This window comes from Propithecus coquereli, unplaced genomic scaffold (assembly GCF_000956105.1).
Source record: "Propithecus coquereli isolate 6110/MARCELLA unplaced genomic scaffold, Pcoq_1.0 Scaffold72, whole genome shotgun sequence".
Taxonomy (NCBI): Eukaryota; Metazoa; Chordata; class Mammalia; order Primates; family Indriidae; genus Propithecus; species Propithecus coquereli.
In genome coordinates, this window is record NW_012153285.1 from 6,339,677 (window position 1) to 6,358,711 (window position 19,035).

General features: G+C 34.1%; 1 protein-coding gene across 3 annotated transcripts in view; it reads left to right on the forward strand.

Moving 5' to 3' along the window:
• Positions 1–19,035, forward strand: part of MSRB3 (methionine sulfoxide reductase B3) — a 164,848-nt gene that overhangs the window by 13,203 nt on the left and 132,610 nt on the right. Inside the window, exons 2-3 of one of the 3 annotated variants that reach the window (XM_012661574.1) lie at positions 11,457–11,620; positions 13,117–13,243. The exons of 1 other annotated variant lie outside the window; for it this stretch is intronic. In XM_012661574.1, coding sequence (XP_012517028.1) covers positions 13,168–13,243 — 76 coding nt within the window. In that variant the 5' untranslated portion in view covers positions 11,457–11,620; positions 13,117–13,167. The remainder of the gene's footprint in view (positions 1–11,456; positions 11,621–13,116; positions 13,244–19,035) is intronic. One more of the 3 variants, XM_012661575.1, reaches the window with a different exon arrangement.

Consider the following 19,035-nt stretch of genomic DNA (forward strand, 5'->3'; position numbering starts at 1 on the left):
CTCAAACTCCTGGGCTCAAGCGATCCTACTGCCTCAGCCTCCCGAGTAGCTGGGACTACAGGCATGTGCCACCATGCCCAGCTAATTTTTTCTATGTATGTTTTTAGTTGTCCAGATAATTTCTTTCTATTTTTAGTAGCGATGGGGTCTCGCTCTTGCTCAGGCTGGTCTCGAACTCCTGACCTTGAGCGATCCTCGCGCCTCGGCCTCCCAGAGTGCTAGGATTACAGGCGTGAGCCACTGCGCCCGGCCTCTATTCACCATTTTGATGGGAACTGGTGGGAATCTGATTGAGGGAGAATATGAGTGAGTTTTCTCTTGAAAGATATTTATTTATCTTGCCATCTTTGTTTTCGTGTGTGTGCACACACACATGTACGAGCTCTGTTTCTCTTTGCTTCTTTTTTTAAAAAAAATCCCTCTATGCCATTTCTTTGTTTTGTAACTCTTTGTGAGTCATTATTTTTTAACAGGCACATTTAAATCATTTATATTTTATGTCATGGACATATTAGATAACACTCTATGTCCTGTTGTTTTGTGCTCTGTGTTTTTTTTTCCCCTTGGTTTTCAACCTTTTGCCATTAGGTTTTCTACATTTTATTTGCTTTTTATCTTTCATTGGGATTATTTTAGGTTCTATGATCTTGAAAAAGTGTTTAAAAACATCATTGAGTCTTACTGAAACTAATTATTAAACTAAAAAAATATACAATAGTATTTGACTCTTCTTTACAGGAAGAACTTAGGAGCCTTTTCTTTTTGTCTGCTCTGCCTTTGTTAGCTAGAGTGGGGCCTATAGAGCCATGTGATTATTATTGAATTATTGTTATTTTTAGATTGTATGTTCTCCGTTTTTAGAATTATTTTTATCTTTTTCATGAAGTCATACAACATCAACTGCATTCAGTGATTACCACCACACCTTTTATATCTTAACTTTGCTATCCCTAAGGATATTTTGATTCACACATCATTTGGCTGGAGTCTATTCTTGAGTTGAAATGTTTTGTTTTGGTAGGGAAGGACATATGTATATTCATTTCGTGAGCCCTTCTGTTATGTGAGGGAATTAAAGACTATTATATAACATGTTAACTCTCCCTTGCAAGACAACATTTAATTGATAAGAGGATTCTAGAAAAGCATAATTGTGAGGCTGGAAAATTCCTATATAGAATAACCTGAATGTAAATAATATTGTAATTACGGGATATAAAAAGGGTTCTATACAGAAGAATCTAGGAACAAGGGAATTTACTAGCATTCAGGTGACAAATTATACCAGTCACAAAGTTATTTCTGGGAATTCAAGCCCTCTAATGTTATGGATAGTTCTCAGGGTCACAATGTAAAATTAGTTGTAAGTCCTAAAACAGTTTTATCTTTTATGAGAGTGAGTGATATTGGCAGTTTTAGTTGAATTGCAATAATATTTATAACTCCTATTATGCTGTTTAGATTGGAGTTAACCAAAAGTTTATTTCACCAAACTCCTATTTTATTAGTGCATTTACCTCATGCATGAATAAAGTTAGACTGCTCTCTGTGATTGACTTAAACAGTTGATTGCAAAATTTGAAATTTTTCTTTTTTGTCAAATATAATGAATTTTCTGGTAGTCACTAAAACATAATTGCTGAAATGGAAAAATAATCTTAATTGAGTTGTCTGTTAGACAATCAACTCATTCTTATCCTGTCTAATACTAAATTAATTAAACCTTCCAACACCTCCCTCCCCCCCCCCCCCCACATACATTCTCTCTCTCATACCTCCTCTTACTTTTCCTTTTTGGTAGGGAAAGTAAAATTCACTAAGCACTCTTCCAGATACTTTTGAAAACATAATCTCATTTAATCTTTCCAAAACTCAATGAAGTGTTATTATCTATATTATACAGGTAAGGAAACCGAAAATCTTAGAGGATAACTAATTTGCTTAAGGTTTATTAGCTGGGTAAGTGATAGAGTTAAAATATGAACCCAGTTCTGACTTTTTCCTGTACACTGCACTGTGTAGACAGCAGTACAGGACTCTAGTCCTGTGGGAACTAGGACACTACGCACAAAGATGGGGGAAAATAGGAAGTGGCATTTGTTCAGTTATATTGAAACATTTATTGAGCTTTTATTTTACAGAGTTGAAATACCACTGACTACTCTTAAGGAGTTTATAACAGAGGCAGTTTTATAAACCTAAACTTAACTGCAATAATAGATATAATAACAGAGGTACCAAAGTAGGAAGTAGTGCAGAGGAAGAATTGATTCATTTTCCAGTGAAATTATTGGGGAAAAGGAAGCAGAGGACAGCTGTGAAGGAAATGATATCTAAATATATCCTATATGTGAATGATATATAAATAATATCCTTCCCAGAGGGGATTATGTCTAAATTGGCTCTGAAGGTTGAAAGATAAGAGTCCATTCTGTATATAATATGGAGGATATGGGTGGTATGGTGAGGGTAGAAAAGCCATGTGGGAAATGATAACTAGTTGGCTATCATTGAAATATTATATTTATTCTATGTATTTAACAAAATCTTATGGCATGCCTACCAAGGATTAGGCATTGTGTGAGTTACTAGAGATAAAGTAAAAGAGAGTTCTTGGAGCATATAGTGTACCAGGGAGTGTTGACGATTTAAGTTACACAAGTAGGAAAACAAATGAACCTGATAGATCTTGAGTGCCAGGATAGATTGGTTGAATTTTCACATGTAGGTGCTAATCAGTGCATAGCACCTGCAAAAATGCTATGCACTGCTGTGACCATACCATATATGGCAGTGTGGAGGGTGGATATGAATCAGAGGCAAGAAAACCAGTAAGAGAGTATTACTTACTCTAGATGAGGGAGGAAAAAAAAAGGATGTATTTGAGCAGTATCTTGCAAATAAAATTGACAGCACCTAGTGTTCTTTGGGTATGAATGGTTAAAATAGAAAAGTATTGAGGGTGACTCCCAGGTTTGTGAGCTTAGTGGCTGGGAGTACTTTCTAACAGGATCAGAAATACAGAAAGAATAATAAATTAGTGAAGAAAGAAATAAATGAATTGACTTCAGGATGTGATAAACAGTTTGAAGTACATATGGAATACGCAAACTCTTTTTAAAACATGTTTTTATCACTTGAAATGAATAAAAAAAAACACTATAGGGCAAAGTAGAAATTTTGCAAAATATTTTATTTCTTTCACTTTGTGATCTCAGGACTTCTCCCCACTCCCAAGCCCAACATGGTGTCAAAGGATAGTTGACAGATGTCATTAAGATTTACTTTTTAGTGGAATAGGAATCCATTTTCATAAAACTTTTCTTTTATCTGCTATATCAGATACAAGCCACAATGCATACCATTATTAGAATTTTACATAATAATTTTCTTATTTACTTGCAGTTTCCAGTGATAAAACTTTCTATTCCTGGAATGGTGGTGAAGTTCTCACTTAAAATATTTGAAATATGATTTAAGAATATGTATTTTTAGGGCCTATATTTAACTCATTAAAAATAGACTTTCAGTGATATAGATGGTGCATTTTATAGCCCCAGGCAAAGGATTTATTCAGCCTACATTAGCAGGTTTTTTCTTCAGATGAAATGGTCCATTGAGGCACTGCATCTTTTTTTTTGCACATGTAAGTTTTGTTTTTATCAAAAACCTGCACATAGTTCTTGGTACAGGGGAACCTCAGCCTCCAGCTCCACCCCTTCCTATTTCTGTCTCACTCCTCTGAAGTAATGTTTTTCAGTCATTATTCTTCTGGTAGCTATTTCCATAATTTTAGTTAATATAGTTATAGCACTATTTATTGATTCATAATTTCCAGGTAATATCCAGTTACGAAAGATAAGGATTTATCTGCTATCACTTCACCTTTCTGTCTACCATTGTTTACTGTTCTGTTGATAATTTAATTCCCCTATTCACTTTTGTAACATTAAATATTTGCTTATCAACTTTTGATAGACAAGAAGCTAAGCTGCTGTGACAGAGATTATAAGTGGAGAGACTTATAGAAAGTAGAAATTTAATTTTCTTTCACATAATAGCCCAGGGTTGGGTTGGTGAATAGCTTCGTATCATGACCTGTTAGGTCTGCCCTCCTCATTGAATAGCTTCCATCTCAAGGTTCAGTGGCAATTGTTGCCGTCTCCAGGAGGGAAGAGGAAATCCAAAGCAAGTGACTATGTCTTTAAAGGAGGCGACCTGAAAGATTACACATGATATTGACTTACATTCCATTTTCCAAAACTTGGTATCATGTTCACATCTAGTTGCAAGGGAAGCCGAGAAACGTGGCTATATGTTTAGATAAAATTTCAGGGGTTTCTATTACTAACATGTAGAAGGGAGAATGGATTTTAGGGGTCAATTAGCATTTTCCAGTCTAGTTACTATCTACTAACTCTATAAGATGAGAATCCTGATACTCTTACCTTTCCTCTACCTTTCTTTCTGGGCTTCTTTACATTTTGTTGCTATATACTTTTTGTTTCATGATGTGAAGTTGTTAATGTTTACAATCTGTTCTGAAGCCACAGCCAAATATCTGTCCATAGATTGCCTGTAAAAGCTTATATTGTTATGTCTGTATGCATATCGTTTGCTTCCAGTTCAAGAAAGTAAGCTATTATTGCAGTTCCTTCTTATTAGATCTGTGGTTATGGTCTTTGGACCACTGGAAGGGACGGACATTTTCTAGCGTCATGGCAAATGGGTTGTTTTTCTTATATTTATTGATTGATTAAAATTAAAGCATTGTATCTGTAAGGTCTGGATCTAGGCATGAACTTGTTAGATCAGTAAGAAAGCTGCAGTGAATGTGCTTATTGCCCATGAAGCTTTCAATCACTTCAGGAAATAAAATCTTCACATTTAGTCATTTTATTGGGACTAAGAGCTACTCAGTCAGTTTTGCAGCTGAGGGAAATCTTTAGTTTTTGAAGTGTTAAGACCAGTTTGTCTGCTCCAGATGATGAAGATCAACTAGCCTCTTTTATCTTTTAATGTCTGGATATGAGAGGACAGCCATATCTTCTGACCAAAGTAAGAAGCTCTTTTGGATATTTAGGAATAGAAGGGATGACTAATGGAAGAGAAACTCTGGGCTTTTCAAAGTGATCTCACTGTCCTTGGCATTAGACTTCTTATCCTTCTAGATTCTGTTATTTTCTTAAGCAAGGACAGCAATCTGGGATACTTGGGTCCCTGACTATGAGGAAATTTTAATGTGGTAGAAGAGGTTAAAATAAACTTCAGTTCGATTTCTGACTCCATCATTTACTGGCCATGTAAACCTAAGCAGGTTATTCTCTGAACCCTAGTTTCTACTGGAACAAATAGTCTCCAAATCCCAATGGCTTAAAATACTGAAGGTTTATTTCTTGTTTGTGCTGCGTGTTCATTGTGGGCCAAATGGGTGCTCTGCTCCATGTCTCCTTATTTTGAGGTTATGATTAATGGAGCAGCCGCCATCTAATTATAGAACATTGCTGATCCCTGTTGCAGAGGGAAAGAAAGCTCTAGAGGGTCTCACACCAACAGTTAAGTGCTCTTGCTTGGAAGGGGAAAAAAGACCATTTCACTTAAGAATGTCCTTGATGAAGTAGCAACATTTATATGTGTGTGTGTATATATATTAATATGTATGTATGTGTGTGTGCATGTGTGTATGTGTGTGTGTATATATATATATATATATATTTATTTATATATTTTTTGAGACAAGATCTCACTCTGTCTCCCAGGCTGGAGTGCGGTGGCATGATCATAGCTGACTGTAGCCTTGAACTCCTGGGCTCAAGTGATTCTCCTTCATCCAGCCACCTGAGTAGCTAGGACTGTAGGTACGCACCATCACACCCAGCTAATTTTTTATTTTTTGCAAAATTTATGTTTTATTAATCTTGACAATTGAGCACATATCTTTTTAATACTCCACGTGAAGAAATGGGAAGTACACTTTTATGGAATGCTTCTGTGTACCAAAACACAGTGGTTGTTTCCAGGAAAAGCACCTGTGCAATTGTTTGAGATGCCATTTTACTTGAAAGAATGCCTGACAGACAAACAGACAAACTATGGTTATTGAACTATGTTATGCTTGAGTATTTGGCAGGTATCTTCTCAAAAATGAACAAAGTGATTCTGTTTCAAGGAAAACACTGACAGTACTTGTTGCCAATGATAAAATTTGAGCTTTAGAGTTAAACACTAAAATTTTGGAAAACTTGTATCTCCTATTGTGAGCTTGACAGCTTCTCAGTATTTAAAAACTTTTTTGATGAAATCAATGATAATATTAATGAGTATGATTTTTTGATATCATGTAATGAAGTATGTCAGTATATGAAAGATCTGTATAACCCAGTAAACCAGTATTTTCCAAAGGAACAGTGTAGGATTTTACAAAATCATGCAAGGTTAGAAGATCCATTCAAAATACAAGATAGACCAGTGGTTTTGATGTAACATATGAGAAGTTCATTGATAGGGTTTCATACTACCATATGTTGATCTTTGTATAATAACAAAGAACAGAATACCTGCAATTATCTGAAAAGGTCATTAAAATACTCACTCCTTTTCCAACTACTTATCTGTGTGAGGCTAGACTTTCTTCACATATACACTTCAACCAGAACAATATATCATAATGCATTGATTACAGAAGCAGAGATGAGAATTTAGTTGTTTTCTATTAAATCAGATATTAAAGAGATTTGTAAAAATGTAAAACTCTTCCCATTATACATATTTTTGTTTTGAATAACATAGCTATTTCTCACAAAAAATGTCATTTTTGTAAATGTTTATTTGAGCTTTTGGGTTAAAATAAAATTTTACTGCTTAAAAATTGTCATTGTTAACTGTTTTTTTGTTTATTATTATTTTAATGAAATAAGCAAATATTAAAAAATTTCTTAGTTATAATTTCTAATATAGTAAATATTGATAGGTATAAGCACATAAACAAAAGGTATTTGGAGTCCTTGATAATTTTTAGTAGTGTAAGGAATTCTGAGATCAAAAAGTTTGAGAATAGTTAACCCTAGAGGTATAAAAATGAAAGAATAAAAATGAGTCCTCCTTCATACATCTTTTCTTTGGTTCCTGGTCCCTGCCACTCCCACTCCTAAAGCTGGAAGCAATTTTCCTTCTTCTGAAATTCCATAATACATTTACTTCTATCCTGTTAAAGCATTTAGCATATTTCTTATGTTCCCACCTAGGCTAATATGTTTTTTGACAACACAGACTATATCTTATACATTTGCATATTCATCAGCACCTGATGCATTGTTTCCCATGTAGTAGGAATTTATATAGGTGAATTGAGTAACTTAAAAATTCTGTATCTTAAAATCACTTCAGTGGTTTAGAAGATTGACTGAAGATTCTGAATCGCCAGGGTTCTGTTGTTTCTTAAACAAATAAAATCACAAAAGGATCTCTGTTTAACAAAGGGATGCCAAATTCTAGCCAATGGGCTATTGATTTCAAGCAGTAGTTAAATGATTGATTGGTCATTCACTCAACAAACACTGGTTGAGCACTGTGCTGGTAAGAACAAAGATGTTTCTGTAGAACTTTATAGTAGACATTTAGATTAGTGGTTTCTGAATGCTGGCCTCTGATGAAGTTTCTTCGGTTCATAATGATGAAATGAGAAAAAGAGCAACAAAAATGAAACTTTTTCCCACAAAATTAAATGTATTCTACTTAAAAAAATGTTCTTTATCTTGAGATTGGTAGTTCCTAGTTCTTGGTATTAACATAATCTTTCTTTTCTGATACTATGGTGAGATTAGGGTTTTGAGATTTATTTGTTTTTTTATTATCCTTACTTGACAAAATTCAAATTTGTCAACTCTCTTGGCTCTTGCTGTTTTGGAGGGGGAGGGGAGCATTTTGCTAGCTTTTGGAAAACTACTGATGTGGACATTCCTTTGGCATTTATTGGGAAGGGATTTGACCTTTAGGTTTGACAATATATAAGTACCGTGTGCTGATTGCACCACTGGAGCTCCAAAGGCTTGACAATATAAATCCAGTGCTACAATCAGCCAGCCCATTTGTTTTGGAGCTAATTACTAACTTTGTGAGTTTTCTGGATTCCCTGTTTATAACATCTCTCTTTGGCAGTTTTTTATTCAACTGCAGGGAAAAAAATAAAAGGAAAAAAAGATAAACCCAAAGCAAAACACTAGCAAACTAACCTGAGTCAGATTTTTGGATGTTCGAATTCTTGGGATGGGGGGTTGGGGTAGGAAGAGGGAGAAGTAGAGATTTTTGATCAAAATAGGACATTTGAATTATCTTTAGATTTCAAGTCAGGTTGCATTTTCAATTTCCCACCTCTTCATAGGAACTGCTAATAATTGCATAATTAACAGATTTTAATTCAGATTGTTACCTTTAAGCACTATTAACAGTTGAGATGGCAGGGAATAGCCTCATTGGAAATGATGATCCTAAACAATTGATTCCATAGAATTGATCATTTACATAGTCAGTTTTTCACTGAGTAAATGAATGGCTGTTATGTGCCAGGTACTGGGATACAAAGATGAAAAAGACAGTGTCACCGTCCTTAAGAAACTTACGATGTAGAAGAGGGACAGATAAAAGCAGACCAGTTTCCTGAAAATTGTTACAAGGGATGCGATAGTATATTTGGTGCTATGCTGGGGACTAGAATTGGAGAGGTTGGGAGTGTTTGCGAAGAGGGTAAGGGTATGGAATGAAGACATGGAGGTGGAAGTAGGAAACAGCTGGCCTGTTGGGGGAAATTGCGAACATGTTGACATGGCAGGAGTGTGGGCTGGGTTTCGATTTGGAGGTATGGCAACAGAAAAGGCTGATGACTTAGACAGCAGGTAGATGTAGAACTTTAATTGCTTTGTTTAGGAATTTGGACTTTATCTAAAGGATTTACCAGAATATGTTCTTTGGAATAGCGATAGGACAGAAAGGGGTTTTGTATGGTCAAAAACATTTCAGAGGTGCCAATTGAGATAAAGTTAAGCAGATGTATGTACTGTAGGCCTCTCAGACCTTTTCTATTGGGTAGCATTTACACTACTATTTGACTATTAATACTAAACTTGTTTGAAGGGTTATCTTGTGTTTCTGAGAACATGGTTTGGGGAACCCTGCAATTTGCAATGGGAAATCACCATAAAGTTTTGAGCAGGAAATTATAGACAATTATGTAATCTAATTGTTTTCAACACGTAGTGTGATATTGCTCATTAGGTATTGTTCATCCAGTATTTTTTGACTGCCACTGTTTTCAAAATTTTGTACCAGATATTCTGGGAGATTAGAAAGATGCGTCTTGTCTTTCAAAACAAATAACATGTTATTTATCTATAAATGTTATTCATCTGTGCAATTATTTGAGTCAAGGGCAATGCAAAAGTGATGAAATTGAGGATAAACTTGGAGAATTATGGATTTTCTCGTGGTCGTTGCTCAGTGCTGATTTCTACAGGGTGTTTAGTGCTAATTCTTCTATAGATTGTCACCACTCAGAAGCATGTGCTTCTTTTGTCCTCTTTTGGAGTAGAGTTGTTTCTGACTAGGGTCCTCACTCAGACATTTTAGGGAGTACAATAGGGAGAAAGCTGCAAAATGGAAACTTGAATTTTTTTGTGGGGGCGGGTGTTGGCAGGGAGTACTTGTTGGTCTGTTTGGTCCTCAAAAGTATCATGTCATCAACATATCGAAGTTTTGGTAAATTCAAGTTGAGTCAACTCCACACATCTTTAGGATATATCATAAAAGTATATCCAAGGAATTTAGAGAAAAATTTTGAAGGTGATAGAGAAGTCGAAGATGCACCTGGTGGAACAGAAAGATCAAATTTAGAAATCTGAGAATGTCTCAGACTTTTCATTTCCTTAACTCCCTACCATTTTCCTCTCAGTGTCAAAGGAGAGAATTTTCAAATAATCTTGAATTAAGCTTCCTTATTACATGTTCATCACACTACCTAGTAGGGAAACAGAATCGGAGTATCTAGAGTGGGTTGGGGCAACCTAAGGCTTTTTGTTGCCAGTCGTGTAGTGATCCAGAGCACTGGCCTTGGAGCTAGATGGCCTGAGTTTGCATGTGTTAGATTATCCAATTATTTACGGTCTAGGCAAATTACAAATTACTCCCTCTGCCTCAATCTCTACATCTAAAAATGGGAAAATGATAGTATGTGCCTCATAAGGTTGTGAGGATTAAAAGAGCTAATAAATATGAAGTGCTCAGAATGGCACATGCCAAGTGCTTAGTTAGCTATTATCTTTAGGATTTCTTTATCTTACTCTTTTCTTTATGATAATTCACTGTGGAAGTCCATCGAAGTTTTATGGCCTAAATAGGATTCTTTGGAGAATGCCTTGCTAACTCTACGTAGGGTCGGGTATAAATGGACGGTTAGAATTTTCTCATACAATTAAAAAGTATGGCAAATATTTGGCATATTTAAATAATAATAGCAAACATTTCCTGAGCAAAGACTATGTGCCAGGAGTTTTCCCAAGCACTTTTTACCAATTAACTTCTTTATTTTAGAGTTGAGGAAACTGAGGCACTGAGAGGGTAAGTGACGTGTGCAGGGTAACACAAAGTTAGTTATGGGCATGGCCAGGGTTCAAACCCAGACAGCTAGGTCCATAGCTCACACACATCCATTGTGATATATGATCTTTTGTGCAAATGTATTATGTATTTTACATCTGTTTGTCAACATGTTTTATTTCATTTACTGCAAACATAAATTAGGTGGAAAACTTCAGCTACAGAATAATTTTGTTAAAACACTTCGGCATCAAAATATTACTTTTTCTTTTCTGGAGAAGAGTTACTCCTGATGTCACATGTTAGGGCCGTATTAACTATGATTCTTTTGTTCTGTGGCAGTATAAGATTATGAGTTTGATTTAAACAAGGCATCCAGATGCATACATCCATTCTTTAGAACTGTTTTTCACTTTACATTTTAGATGTATATTTTCAGAGTAGTTTGTGAGTAAGGCCACTTTGCATGCATTTTGCAAACTTAGCTTTTTTTACTATCTTTGCAGGTATTAAAGTAGTTAGGATTGTATTAAATCCTGACCTATGAAATGCATCTTCGTAGGGTTCGAAACTGGACAACAGTGTGATAGATTGTATTTTTTGCCTTCTTCGGTAAAAAAAGACGAGACTCCTCTAAAATCACTTAGTTGCTCCACTTTGTTGGTGCTAATGTAGCACTTCTGCGTCCTCTCTTAAAAAAACTGGGCAAAACTGATTTGCCACTAGATGGAGCCCTGGCTATTTGGGTAGAAATAAAGGCAACACAGACTCTTAAATCACACAATCATATCATGCTGGAGGGCCCCTGGTATTTGCGGCCCTTAGCTTTTAATTGTAGAATGCATCTTTGTTCTTTCCCTGACCTGCAGAGTGACATCACTGCCTTTCTTCCTGTGCTCTGGCTTTGACACAAGCCAGATGGCCACAGTGATCGGTAGGCGCCCAGGCTGCCTGGTACAGCAGTTGATGAAACAGAATAGGAAGACGTTTTATGGTCAGCTGTGGGAGCACAATGAGGCTGCAGCTTTGCTAAGTAATTACATTTTCCGTGCACACTTTATTCCTCACAGAGTAGGGTTACAAGGAAAAAAAATACATTTTTATTTATAGTGTTGTGAGGTATAGACCTTTGATCTTTTATTAGTCAGTAGTCTGCTCCAAAGGAATGCTCTCTTTCCCCTGCTCTGCAGTCACTCGTGAAAATGACATGTTTATTTATGTTTAATGGTTCTTTCAGTCTGTGCATTGTGATACTTACCTTCCCTCTTCCTCCCCTTTGTCTCCAGTTAGTAACACAAAAATATTTTAGTCTTGTAGTGAGTTTAGCTTGGAGAAGTCAGAGTTCAGGCATGTTAATACAAGCAGATTTCTGTCAGATATACTCCAGAGTGATTTGGTAAAATATATTACTGTTTATTATATGTTTGTTCTTCAAGGAGGTCAGAAGAGTCCAGGAACAGACTTTTATTTTGGAACTGGGGGTGGGCGGTTATGGTCAGGAAATGAACAAGGCATTAATTTTATATTGATTTTTGGACATTTAGTGGTTAAAGCCACTTAAAATGCTAATTTTAAATAAAATATAGGAAGTTGATATTAATCTGGTATTTTCCATTTTCATTTGAAGTTAATCTTTACCAATTGGAATCTTGTATAAAAACTTTAAAGAAAATCCTGAGACTTGAAGTTTTGTCTAAAGTTTAACATCAACACAATTTTGAGATTCTTCCACATGATTTATTTCCAAAGACTTCAAAATATTTTTACCCTTTTAAACACTAGGCTATGAATATTATTCACAGAATTGATCTAGAAATTGTAAATCATAAAATTGAATGAAAATCTGTATTTGCCGTGCTTTACTCAAACTTAACACTGTTTTAAAAGTGAAATTTCTTAGTTTTCCTTAGGTTTCTTTGCTCTCTATTAAGAAAAATGAAGCTTGAACAAAAGAAATTTCTTAATCTTATGATGTTTTAGTCTTCTCCTGAGAGGGATATTTGCAAATAATTCCTGGAAGAAAGCAGAGTGAAGTGAGGCAGGAACATGGCGTTGCAGTCAGATATAACAGGATTTTCTAATCCGTTTTCCTCTGGTTATTTGCTTTGTGCCCTGGGACCTTTGAGCCTTGATTTCCTCACATATGTATTAGGGCATAAGACCTACCTCCTAGGTTTATTGTAAGAATTAAATGATACAACGTGTATATTAGACTCCAGACAGTTCCTGTCACATGGTACAAATTTACTAAATGCTAATTCCTTTCAACTGTTTTAAACATTGTCTCTTTTCTCAACCTCTTGCCAACGGAGTTCACAGGTTACCCTGCTATTAAATAGTGTGTATTTTATCCATAAGATATAAATAAGCCTAGGTTAAAAGTAAGCTCACTGTCTGAAAAATGGGCATTTGAAATTTATTAGCACTGTATGTGTTTAGTTCCAGATAAAACTGTAACCATCAATTGTGCAATGAATGTGTTTAACATTTGTGAAATTTTAATTTGTGTTTTTTTTTTCTCCTACTCAGCTCTTGCCCCTGTTCTTTGCCTCTCGTTTTGTTGGTGAAGATATCACAGTGATGTCTGCCTTCAACTTGCTGCATTTGGTGACAAAGAGCCAGCCAGTAGCCCTTCGAGCCTGTGGGCTTCCCTCAGGTTGCTGCTTGTTGTACTGTACATAGTGAGGGCACTGGTCTGAGTGGGTGTTTCTGCTGCAGGAAATGATACACCATGAGGCTTTGCTAAATTCCGTTTTCTTTTTCTTGGGCCCTAATTTGAAGAAGGAAATTGGTTATAAATCACCACTCTACTTTGAGTAACATTCATTTCCACAATCCTTACAACCCTTGGAAACATTGTCCAGTTTCCTTGCCCAGTATATAATTGTCACTAATATTTCATGATATCTTCTTGTTCTTTAATGCACACTACACATCTGCAAATCATAATGTTCATAAGAGGCTGGCAATCTTAGTAAGAAACTGCCCCAAATCACACAAAATAGGACATTCATCTTGTTAAAGGATAATGAAAATGCTTTTCATTCCACATGTGGCCATTCCTTTAGGAAAAAAAATGAAATGAATAATTTTAGCATAATTAAGTTATTTATTGTAGTTAAAATGAAAAGCTGTTCTACTTAACAGTGATCAAATAAATAGAACTAATATAACATGTGTCAACTGGTTCTTAAATTAGAACTGTTACACTTTTTAAAAATGTGATTTTAAGCATTTAAGCAAGTGAGGCATGGAAGTCCAAAATTTCATATGTGCCTATATTGTAAGTTTAATGTTTTAAATTTATTACGAAAACCACATGGTCAAATATTTTATTTCTGTGAACATGATTATCAATATTATTTACATTTCCCATTAATGTAAATATCTCTATTACTACATTATATAGTTTAATTCCAATTCATTAAACATTTTCTGAATATTGACTATGAGTGCCAAGCATTGTGTTAAGCAGTGAGGATACAATAATAAAGAAAGAAAAGCTGATTTTTTTCAATGAGTACAAGGTGGAAATGGAACTGTGTGAGGACCATTGAACCATAACACCTGTGTACTATAGGTATTTATGCTTGGATTGTTATGAGAGTTCAGAGGAGGATGGTCCCAGCTCTTTTCTTTAGGGGAAGAAATTTTGTAGGGAAGGGAAGGTCTCTGAAGTTTAAGGAGAGCTCCATGGAGGATTTGGTGCTTGAGCTAAATCTCAAACCATGAGCAGCAAGTTAGCCCGGTGTCCAAACACCATATCCTCCATGCAGCCCCCCTTAAACTTCAGAGACCTTCCCTTTCCTACAAAATTTCTTTAATTGAAATATGAGTATCTTTAAATTTTGGTAACAAAATGATTGAAAGATAAATTCAACAAAACTGATAATTTTTAGGAAGTAGCTATTATAGCACAATGCTTAAGCAAACACATTCTGGAGTCAGACTAACTGGGTTTGAAATCTGGTTTTGCCATTTAAACTAGCTGTGTGCCTTAGCTTCTTTATTTGTAAAATGGGGATAATAATAGTGCCCATCTGAAAGGGTTGCTATGAGAATTAAATAGATTGGAATGTGAAAAGTGCCTAGAACACTGGCTGTCATATTAGTAAACACTGTATATGTCTTCACTATGTTCACTATAGAAATCCATGTATGTATATTAATATACATTTACATTTTTCCAATACAGTAGACTTTTAAAAACACTTAAATGTGTCCCAGCTTTCATTTAGCTATTTTTTACTTTCATAGGACTCACAAATGCACTTTACGTTTGAGAAATAACCATCTCAGTCTGTTGTTCTGATCTCTTTATTTTACTTACATATCCTGCTGAACCAGAATTCAAGTCCTATAAATATATAACATTCTTTTATTCTTATTACCCAAATACTAATGAAAGCCCAGAGAAACTCTCTTTCTTACTGAAGGCTTGTAAGCCCATGTTAACTTGATAAATGAATTGGCTAGAATCATATTCAGTAATTCCTTAAACATTCAAGCACTACTTAATTTTTAAGTGTTCTGAATGTCAGTCTTCCAGTGTCTACATATTTTATAACTTGAATATTAGCAAAATCTTTATCGACCATTTCTTTAACTCTTAGATGTATAGAAATGTTGAAGAAATTAAGTTGAACAATAATGAAACAAACTAAATTTTGAAAAATAAAAATGAAATTGAGATGAGAATTCTAGTTCTTATTACTTTATACGGGTAGGGAGAGAAGAAGCCAAAATTAGAGATACAGGAAATTACGGGGAAAGTTTGAAGTCTTGCTTTAATTTACTGTTCCCTGGTAAAAACCCATTACAACAGAAATCTCTGTAAATCAAAAAGATTTCTGTTCCCTAGCCAGTGCCCTACCAATTTTGAGTATTATTCAATATGAAATAATTCCAGAACTAAAAAATAATTGGAACAGGCTCTTAAAGTTGGCTATAACAGGATTGACCTGCATGAAGGCCATATCCCAGAAGAGTGATCTATTATTTTTCAGCTTTGACTTCCTTTACTTCTTATTTTTTAGTAAAGCATAATTTTAATTTAAGGCTTATTAAGTGCATGTGAATTACTCATGTTTCTAATTTAAGGTAATTTTCCTCTCTCAGAATTTCTTCTTAATTTCCTCTAACAGTTTTTCTTATGTATTAAAAAGAGCACTGGAATAAGAGTCAGAAAACTCTAACCATAGCTCTGCCTTTAACTTGTGTGACCTTGAACAAATCAATAAACCTCTCCAGATCTCAGTCTCTTCATCTTTAAAACAAAGAATTAAAATTAAATAATCTATTCAGTTCTTAAATTCTATGAATTTTTTAACTGTCATTTGTTTTTACTTTTGGTTTTTGGCTAATCAAATCTTAGAACACAATACTAATTAATGCTGGGAACTTACAGAAAAGTCTGCTGGATTGTGGTGGGAGGACACAGATATTTTCCATGTTTGAACATTAGAATTCCTTGCCTCTAAATCAAGACTGAAGCATTATCTGAGGAGGGATTAGGAAGCACAATTTTATACATAGTTTTAATGCTAGATAAAAAGTAAGTATAATTGTAGCTTCAAACTAGATATCATGGTAGCTTTTAGCTAAGTGAAGGTGAAATAAATAAAATTTGTCTAAATAGTACTGATTACAGTGATAAATTATACTTTTCTCTAACATCATACACATAATAATGTGGTTGTGATTCTTATTTGACTTCAGTGGCATATTTAACAGGCTCCATTAATTGAAGAGCCACATGGCTATTATGTGTTTTATAAAGGTATAATAGTATTCTAATGTGGAAATTAGACATCTTAGAGATAGTTTTAAAATGGTGTTTGAAGGTCGTAGAATATCGTCTGTATAACTAGAACTCTGTGAATCACAGGCTTATAGCTCCAGATCTTAGCACAGTGCCTGGCACTTAATAAATGTTTGTTAAATGAATAAATAAACATTTGAAAGTTTATATGTAGCTGAAGTCGTAACTAACAGAGAATACAAATTTATTTGAGACTGCTTTATATAGGAGGATTAAAAGTAAAGTTCATGGTTTGGTTGGCTTTTGAATTTATTGTTAAAAACAATTTCTTTTTTTTCACTTTATTGTGTTAATACAGTATAGGGGATGCCATAGGTATAAATCACATTGCAGCTAAACAAATAACAAAAAATTGTAACAAATTCAATGTGTGTTATCCAGAATTGCTTTTACTTTTTCTTTCAAATAATTTGAGTGTTGGTGGTAAATTGTTTGAGGAAGTGAATAAGTGCATATTTTACTTATCATGAGAATTAAGAACTCTCTTTTGATTGCTTCTTTGGAGCAAATTAATATTGTTTGTTGTGTTTTAAATTCTCCATTTGTAAAAAGAAAACACTACAGATATGCATCAAAGCAACATCCATAAGTAAGAAATACTTATTATTCAAGTGTAAGCTGGCAATAGTTCATTAATAGCAACTGATGTATTCACTTTAAAAAAAAATAATTGAAGTCGTCAGTGTGCTGTTCACTTACTGAATAGATTGGCTTTCTATATTAGTTTTTCAAAACCTTTTCTGAGTCATGACAATACCGACCACCTCCACAGTTCTTTGATAAAAGTTATGACCTTACTCCCCAGAAAAGACACGTATATATCTACACACAATTTTTCACATAATTTCAAGAAATTTTTTGTTAGATCTTCTGAAACTCTTCAGGGAAGGCTCTTTGACCACATGTTCAGAACCTCTGTTCTAAAAGATACACATGAAACCAATATAAAATTCTGATTAGAACGTAGTGCTTCTGATTTCTGTATTGGTGTCACCTACGGGATTTTCCCCCTTGTGTTCAGGTCGATGCCCTCAATTCTTCAGTTTCATCATTCTTACATGTTCATCTTACCTGACTTCCTTGATTATATTAAAAATGCTTTGGGCAAGTTTTTTTTTTTTTGAAAGAAATAGTTTTAAAAAATAGGCATAAAAATTCCACTCATAATAATTCACAAAATAATTTGCAATTAGTTGATTAAATAGTATCCCCCTTTTCCAGTAGATGGCACTAGTTTTACATTCTTTCACAGCATGAACGATTCCTGATATCATTAGCACATAGGTACATTGTGAAAACTTAAACAAAAGTATGTAAAGAGTATCCATTTAAGAACATATGGATTTATAAACCACAAATTTTTCTGCTTATGTTATGTTCAAACAGTATTTGTAGAGTGCAAAACCTTTTTCCATTTTCAATAGGATTCCAACTGCTTTATGCTTGGACATCTCATAGAAATTGTCTTTCATGTGTAGACTTTCTATAAACTAAAACAAGTTTTCATAAATTAACTTATCTTTTATCCAGATAGCTGATTTAACAGTAATTTATAGTTTTATATGCAGCTAAATTTTCTTCAGCAGACCACCCAAGAATTAAAGAAAATTTCACATTTTGTTTCGCTATGGTTTGAATTTTTATAGAATCTTGAAAATGTTATTAGTTTAACATGTTGACTGTTAAGCATGAATCATTTTTGCATGAGTTAAAATATTTTAGGAAACTAAGAAAAATTATGTTTAGAATGTTGATTAATGAGTACTCTGATACAGCTATATTTTTTCTAAAACGAAATGTTTTAGATGTTCTATGATACAGAGTTTTCGTTAATGTTGAAAAGTTGCTGTGAAACATCTAATTATCAGATGAGTTTTAAAAATTATTTGTGGACAATGCATATTAGTCAAGGATAAATTGTTATAAAGCAATACATCTGTATGAATAAGGTGTTGGGCATATATGGTTTAAGTGTGTATTTTGTTAATTCTTTGTTAAAGATGGAGTAAATTCTTCATATACATTAATAATTATACATAACAACATCTAGTAGCAACATAGTTAAAATTGGCATGAACAAAAAATTAAATTTTAGTCTGAGAAATTTAGTAATTAATTAACGAGTATAAAGAATATAAAACATTACAAGTTCTGAAAACAAATGATATTTCTACAGGGTAAGAATATCTAGACAATATGGACTTTGCGAGAGTCATATAGGTAATTAGATGTTTATTTATCTAAATATATTTACAATAATGTAACATAGCAGATCATAGAAGGATTTATTAAAATGAGCCACCTCTTGCTGTCAACAAATACAAGTTTAATAAAGGCATGTGCCATGAATGACAATTCACAAAGACTCATGAGTATTGGGGATACTTGATGAATTTTTATTATCTTCCTTTCCTAGTTTACAGCTTCATCCTGAATATTTTATTTAGAGATTGATTCTCATGATTGCTTTTGCTAGATACATTTCAATTTAGACTTCTTTAAAATAGGTTCCATTGAGACGCAATGCAAGTTATCTCAAATTACTTTTTATGCCTTTGCATTTGAATTCAACTGTTTATTTGAAACTTTAAAATCCCTATTTCATTTATTTCGTAGTTTTTCTCTTT